General features: G+C 35.4%; 1 protein-coding gene across 2 annotated transcripts in view; it reads left to right on the top strand.

The window, feature by feature from the left end:
* The window catches only part of PLCB1 (phospholipase C, beta 1 (phosphoinositide-specific)), a 591,356-nt gene extending 583,703 nt beyond the window's left edge, over positions 1–7,653 (top strand). Inside the window, exon 32 of one of the 2 annotated variants that reach the window (XM_004687179.2) lies at positions 4,362–7,653. In XM_004687179.2, coding sequence (XP_004687236.1) covers positions 4,362–4,589 — 228 coding nt within the window. In that variant the 3' untranslated portion in view covers positions 4,590–7,653. The remainder of the gene's footprint in view (positions 1–4,361) is intronic. The other variant, XM_004687180.2, reaches the window with a different exon arrangement.
* The last annotated feature ends 552 nt before the right edge of the window (positions 7,654–8,205 follow it).

The following is an 8,205-nucleotide window of genomic DNA, read 5'->3' as shown; positions in this document are numbered from 1 at the left end:
AGTCAACCACAACCAAAAATGCATGCCAGAGGAAGATCTAAAAGTACCTTGTATATGTTGCATTGACAGTAATGGCTTTGGTGATACAAATGAAAGGAATTAACAGCACTTAGTAGACAGTATTCCAGATATTTTAAGGTGTAAGTCTTTTCCCTTCTCTTTAGAAATGAAGTTATAAATGATTAATAAGCAAGCACAATATTCTAATTACTTAACATGTGTGATCTCACTTAAACCTTTTAGCAGCAATCTATGGAAATTGATATCATTATCCTCAATTTAAATATGAGATGTCTTAAATGCAAAAAGATTCTATAGAATGTCCAAGGTCATACTTGGTGACATGCAAGCTCCCTCTGTAGAGAATGTGATCCTTTCCTCAAGGAATTATTCACTCTAATAGAGCTGTAGCAACAATTTAATTGTGGTTGCCATCTTAACCTTTGCAAAAGTCTTTATTGCTAGGTGGTATTTATTCATTTCCAGAAAGTATAATTATTTAGAAAAAGTCTGCCAAAAATATAGGCGATACTAGATTAAAAGTACTTAGTTAAAAGCATCAGGAATGTGGCCCTCCCTGATGGCGCAGCAGGTTAAAGCACTGCACTGAGAAGCTTAAGCCACTTCCGCATGAGTTCGATCCCCACCTGCCCCAGAGGTGACCACATGGCGTGGCAGACCTCTCCTGACCGCCCGCTGCTCCCCTCAGCAGTGTACTTCGTCGATCTGCCTGTTCTGCTCCCTGCTCTGTCTCTGGTGAATCCTCTCACCCTCGGCATCTCTGGCCTGCATCCCAGTTCTGTACGAATAAATAAATAAATCTTTAAAAACAAAAAAAAGCATCAGGATCAGGAATGTATACAAATTGTGAATTGACCATATATTTTCTACTACACTGATCTGAGCAATCTAATTTATTTCTCTTTACATTTGAAGTATTTTCCATTTGACCTAGAAGTAAACTGATCAACATTTTATTCATTTTCTCAAGATTTCAGTTGTTAATGACAACCTTGAATTGCAAGGTTAAACAAATGCTCAATTTAACTTTAGTGGCTTACAGTTTTGAGCCTTGACTTCATGTTCATTAGTGATTGCAGAGTTGTGAAGAATCCAAACAGCAGAATTCACTGCTGGGACTCCATTAGTTTATCCCTTTCTGAACAACTTTTGCTTTGATTTATTGGCCCTGGGTAGCTGTCCACAGAGCTAATATGAATTTGGAAACTGTTATTCAAGGTGCCAGTTTTGGTTCCTGATTCCTGTTGATTTTTCCTTCAGTGACTAGCTTCCTCACTTCATCCCCAAGATTATCGATGGAGTTTTCTAGTCTTCATTTCAAACATTCCAATAACCAAAACATGTAGACCTTCTCGACCATCTTCTTAGAGCATTTGAACGCCTTTATTTCTGTGACTTTTTCTTTTCAAGTTTTAAAACTCAACTCTAAATTTCAGTAAATATATTTTATTTTATTCAGCACTTCCCTGTATTTGAAGTAGAAGAAATAATTTCCCACTCAGTCAGCCATTTTGTCTCAAAGTCCCATTGCAATTTATTCTAAGGAAGTTTAGAGGAAAACAAATAAACACAAACTGGAAGGGTTGAGAGAGTTAAATATAGTCCCATTTTAAACATCCCATTTCCCATCAGCCCTCTGGTAATTTGACTGACCTCTTTCTGCATTTTTTATATGATCCTGTTATTTCTATTTTCGGTAGAGGTGAAAAATTCATGCGATTATTCTAAAAATAAGATGAGTCTTTGCAAGGTTGCTCAGGCTGATTTTGAAACTGCCCAATCAATGTATGTACTTTTTTAATGATTTTGTCCCTTTTTTTCCTATAATAATTCTTCAATTTTTCTTGATCATTTTATATACTTAGGCTCTACTTTTTGTATTTAAAAATATATTAGATTTTGATTTTATTTTAGAATGCTATTCTTATGCTAAATTCAAACGTGAATAACATTAGTATAAAATGAAAAATAGAAAAATTAAATATATTCATAACCCCAACACAATTTATATATTTAATTTTCTTTCCCTTCAAAGTAGATCTGTATCTTGGAAAATATACTTATCACATCACATATGTAACTATTTATAGACTTTCTGAATTTTTCACAGTAAGGTAATTACTTCCTACTGTTTTCATAGTTATTTGTTTACTTTTATTAGCTGTATGTCATTTTTTAGGTAGAAACACCTTAATTTAAGTTTTAGTAATGTTTTTGTTTCTTTACTTGTTTGCTGGTTAGTTTTATTTTCCCTAGTTTTCAGTAGCAAATTTCAAAGTATTTTAAGCAAAATAATTACACTACCCTGTTACCTTACATTTCCCAAAGGCTAGAGATATATTTTAAAAGGTTAAAAGACAGTGAGGAATAAAATTTTAAATATATAAAGCACATATTCCCAGAGAAGAAAAACAAGTGAAATAATCTAAATTGTCTAAGGAAAAAACAAACTAAAATAAGTGACCCTACAGGGACATGGATCATCCTTGCAATCGAACAAATTAATATATCTACAGTACTGTGCATGGATATTCATACCAAGTGGGAGATAAATAAAGGTTATAAATAGCCTGGTATCAGTTCATGTCAATGAGCTTGCCACAAATTTACAAAAAATTCTGATGTCAGATCTTGGGGGGGGGGTGTTAGAATTTAATTGTGAATGGAACCTATATTAAATAAGTAAGTCTTAGCAAAACTTTTCTGGCATAGAAACAAAAACAAAAAGGAGACCAATTAAGAAGATTCTGGCAATGTCCAGAATGTGGGTAAACAACGGGGCAGGACACCAACATGCAGATACCCTTTGGTCCGGCTCCAGCCCAGCTGGGGTAGGATTAGGTGAGCCCCAGAGATGGGACTGAGCACTGTAGGTGAAAACATCCCACCAGGATTGAGACAGAGATTGCATTGGGAGCTTGGAAACAGGAAGATAAACAGGGTGTCCAAAGTGGACCAGCTCATGACTGGTCCATGAGTTGCGGAGAGGCAGGATCTTGAGCTCCACCCAGATCTCCTGAGTTGGAATCAAAGTCAAGATCCCAGATGATTTGTGTGTGCCTTAACATTTGAGGAGCACCAAAAGAAATTCCCTAATATTTTAAGGACACATTTTTGGAAAGGTTGTAAGAGGGGGAAAAAAGGCTTTAGTTTTGCAAACCATTTTGATGATTATGTTGCCATGCAATAAGCAAAGAAAGTTTTATATAAAATTTTGTATTTCCATTGGATTCAACATGGCAAAGCTTTCCAGCAGGCAGCATCTCTACCCTTTATCCTGCTTTTGAGGGAAAAATCATAGATCTAGTTGTTTGATTTTTAAGGTCTCCACATAAGCCTGTACTTGAATAAAGGGTCCTGTGACTTTTCGATATCTGAAAATTCCCCACAAAATTAAATACATACATTAAAAGACAATTTCAAAGGTAGTATAAATAGGTTACAACACAAATAAAAATTAGAATGAGAAAAGTAATTAAAGTGATTTTAAGAGTCAAAATGCAAGTTAAAATAGGCTAGTTGAACTCACTTGACATGTAAAAATACATTAAACAACTCTTTAGAACCACTCGGCAGAAGCTTGCAAGCCCCTGAGTACCTATTCCTAGCTACTCTGTCTATGCTGGTTTATTTCTTCTTTTTTAAAGATTGATTTATTTATGCATACAAGAACTTAGGTGTAGGCCAGAGGCAGGGGGTGTGAGGATTCACCAGAGACAGAGTAGGGGCAGGTGGATTGACTGAAATAGACTGCTGAGTAGAGCAGCAGGCGAGACAGGAGAGGTCTGCTATGCCATGTGGGTCAGCTCCCTGGCCGGGGATAAAACTCCCTGACTGCAGTTGTGCAGCCACAACTGCAATGGCTGCTGATAGCTTCATAGTGCTAAGACTTAACCTCCTGCACCACCAGGGAGGCCCAACACTGGTTAACTTCTGCACTCTCCCCAGCCCTATCCATGACTGCTGTTGGCTTCCCAACTATCAAAAGCTTCCAACCCTTATTTTAAGAACTTTAGCTCATTGTAAATTCTTCCTATATTTTTTTTCCCCAAAAGACTCAGCTGTGTGCCTACTGCACATCCATGTGCTTTCATATATTATTATTTTTTATGTTATTGGAGGTCTTTAGCCTTCTTATGCAACACATAACCTGAACTTAACTTTCAGCTATGGAGAAATGACATACTTACTTGTAAACTGTCTTATAGCTTCTTTATAGGTGTGTGACATTTAAATTAACTTACTTCTCCCCAGTCTTTGTATATCTCTTTCAAACAGTTCCTACCTTAAAGTTGTACAACCTAAATGACCTAAAATTCTTCTTTTTTGATGTCTCCCAGTTGCAGACAGAGTTGGAGCAAGAATATCAAGACAAGTTCAAAAGGCTGCCCCTGGAAATTTTGGAGTTTGTGCAGGAAGCCATGAAAGGGAAGATCAGTGAAGACAGCAACCACAGTTCTGCCCCTCCACCCCTGGCTCCAGACCAAGGGAAACTGAATCACAAATCCCTCTCGAATGAGTTGCTGGAAGGAGATAACCCAGGAAAAGAGTTTGATACTCCTCTGTGATGGTTCCTGCCAGGCCTTCAGGATCTGCATGGCGACTCAGCTCCGTCAGACTCTCTTGTTACAAAAATCACCACCCAGAAGCATCTTCCTGAGAAGCATCCCTACTCTATAATCCATAAAAAAGGGAGATTCCAGAAGCATCCATGCAGACGTCCCCAGGCCCAGGCTCCAGGTGTTACGTGAAAACTACTGCAGGTCTACTAGTAGAGAGTGCATGTACGTGGGATTTTTATTTTCTTTCCATGTAAATTCAAAGCAGGAAACTTCCAGGCTCTATGGAACATTTAATGAAGGACTGTCTTTTTTGAAGAATATCAAGCTCATGTTTGTATTTGAAGCTCTGGTGTAAAGTATTTCATTGTAATAGAAATAGGTTGAGAATTGCGTAGCACTATTTAACACTATTGAACAACCAACTTTGAACATTTCTTTCCTAACTGCCCCTCAACTAATATATCTTCACATTAACATGTATATTAAATTGTTTCATCCTTTGCTTTGCAAGCACTGGTGGCTTGCAGTTTGCTAATTTATTTATCATAGAGGCATCAGTGTATTTGTTGCTGACACAGTTTTATCAGATGCCATAGTGATTCAAAATAAGCTGCTTTTATTTTTTGGAAAAAAAAATATATATAACTTGATTGTATTCTTGCCCAGTGAAGCTACCCCAAGACTTGGCAACCCAGTGGCTTGTACATTTTGGCTGCATGAGCGAGTTAACCACACGCTTTCAGGCAGTGTGCTGAGTTGACTATTCCACTCGAAGTCTGGGTATCTGTTGGTCGCGGCCTGAAATGATTTCAGTAGCTGCAAAGAGTCTGTTTGAGTAAATACAGTTGGGCTGATGTATGGTAAATAGAGATTCAATCAGAATGATGCAGGTTCTAATGGTTATTTTGCTGTCTGACATTTTTTATGGTTCATTTATTTTGACTATAGAAATAAATAATGAATATTTATAAAGAATACACAGACCCATATATAAATGATATATATTATTTCCATGTATATATGTATACACTCAACCATGTACTTGCACACAGACATTCATATAAGTGTCCATGTGTGTTTTCTAATTGGCAGTGACACAGATCTCCACCACTGCAAGACTTAAAGCCTAATTTGGGGGTAAATGGATAGAGAAAAAAATGATAATCAAATAACTAGGTTACATGGATATTACACTGTATTGAGTTATGTTATATTGAATTGTGAGCTAGGTCAATAGCTCACAAATGATGGCGCTATTGATGCAAATTAAGGTAGATTTAGAAATTAGAATATGGATTTGATACATATTTTGCCAAATCAAAAACTTGATCTTAAGCATAGTCTTTTAATCTTCATTTAATAGTCAAAATAGACAAAATGGTGTAGGACAGCAATAGGAAAATATGTTAGTATCTTCCATGATTTTTTGTTATTCTAACAAAAAACCTTTCATTATATATCTACTATGTATATTTAATTCATTAAGTGTGTCTTTTTGTTAAATTCCTTTTAAATGACTTAAGAGAAACAGATTATATGGTGGTATAACTGATCAAAATTATTATTGAAAGGTATTAAATAAGAGAGAATAATTATATAGAGGAAATATAATATAGAGAGTAACACAACGAACATTGAGGTTAAAGCCCTGAAGCAAGATGCTTACAGCTTTATTTTACTTTAAAATAAACCTGTCTGATTATAGCTTAGGAAACATTTAAAACACAAAAACTATTTGTGTCCTGAAAATTGTATTTGAAGAATTTAATATTTTTATGGAATTATTTTATTTAACTTTAAGCAATAACTAGAGATCACAATTAAGTTTTAATCGAAGGTTTTAATGAAGGTTTAGTTCGAATATTAGAAGTGTTTGATCAAAAAGAAAACACATCTCGTGAGACACAAGGGGGAAAATTTATCCCCTTTGGAGATGATTATATTTTGATCTGAAAGATTTGGGGTATTAATTAGATACTTAATAAAACTTCATTGAGAGAGAAATCTTTTATAAATCATTCTACTTTTGCACTTTGAAAGAAAGGCATTGAACACAAGGAAGCAAGAATGGTCAAAATTGAATGCTGCATTTTTGTAATAAAATTAGAGACAGTTTAAAGTGGCAGAAGAATGAAAGAATAATAGCATTCACAGCCAAACACGGTGGTGATTACTACAGAACACTATCGCATTTTAGTGCAGAAATAGACTAATGTTGAGTTACCTTGACTTACACAAAACTGTTTTAGTAGTTGAATTTCATGATCTTAGTGATTAGTCATTTTACAGTACGTTTGTATTTGGCCATTTACTGTAACCACATTTTTATATCTGTACAATGACACTTTTTGCAGTTGTGGGGTAGTGCGTAACACTGTCCATCTTGCATCATTGAACTACTACAGTGATCTATCATTTACTAATATTAATATTACTTGAAATAGACTAAGATAAAGGGAAAGGGTCTATATGGTGTGCAGTTTTTGTGCCTTTATGTATTTGCCTTGTTCTTTGTTGAATGCGTGAAATTCTGTGCTGTGGTTTTCCTATAATAGAGAGTAGAGCTGTGTACTAAATTAGACTGTACCCCTATGAAACCTTTACACTACTGAGAATAGTGTGGTTTTGGCCGTGTAAACCAATTTTTCCAAGTTCTAATGACATGCCATGTGTTTGGGTTTTTAAATTTTCATTTTAACATTTCAGTATCGCCATACATTAAGTAATACTCCTGTACTAGATAAGCAGTTATTCAATAACTCCAAAAGAAAGGGCCATTGCTTGCATTACTTTGAATTTAATGTCACGCTTGTGCTCTGTATAAATATTGTTTGTGATGGATTGGACATTGTGACTTTTGTCTTTTCAGAAGAAAAATGAAGATAGGGCAGAGAATAGGAAGCTCTCAAAATGTACAGATTTTGGTTCTCCTATCCCAGATTATTTAAGATGCATAATTCACATTTTTGTAATAATTCTATGCAATTTTGTGGCATGATGTTTCCTCCACTTGTAATTTTATGTGCTTTCACCACAGATCCAAAGGAAACAATAAAAATTTCTTAACACAGTCAAGCTGTTATTTCTTGGTTTCAAAGCCAGCCTTCTTTTGATGAGTAGGAGGGCAGGAGTGGGCATAACGTCAGTCTCTAGGGAGGTAATACCCCCTGACAGTGCACATCTTCCACCCCCTTCCAAGAGTTGTTACACTTGATCATCACTTCCGTGTTTGCGATCCCCCTCTTTCTCTTCCCTTCCCTCACCATCCTCATTTGACTAAAGCTAAGGAAAGCAAATGCTCAAAGCTTTTCTGACAAGCAGTAAAAATGATTTAAATAATTTTAAGTCTTATCAAATATTTTTAAAAGTCAGCAACATCATTTTTTTAAAGTATAACATTATTGAGTTTATACTGTCAACACATTTAATATATCAATAAGAAATGTACCAAATAACAGAAAAATGAAAATCTTGCACTTTCACTATCAATAAACCTAAAGGCCCATCCTGATTTCTGTAAGGCTAAATAAACATAAGCATGTATCGTAGGATCACTGAAATACAATTTCCTTTCTCTTTGTTATTTGTAAAGAAAATCTCTTTTATAAGACTCTAAGGAAGT

Source organism: Condylura cristata, unplaced genomic scaffold, assembly GCF_000260355.1.
Source record: "Condylura cristata isolate star-nosed mole 26May11 unplaced genomic scaffold, ConCri1.0 scaffold00022, whole genome shotgun sequence".
NCBI classification, from domain to species: Eukaryota; Metazoa; Chordata; class Mammalia; order Eulipotyphla; family Talpidae; genus Condylura; species Condylura cristata.
This window is presented reverse-complemented; position numbering and strand designations above follow the sequence as displayed.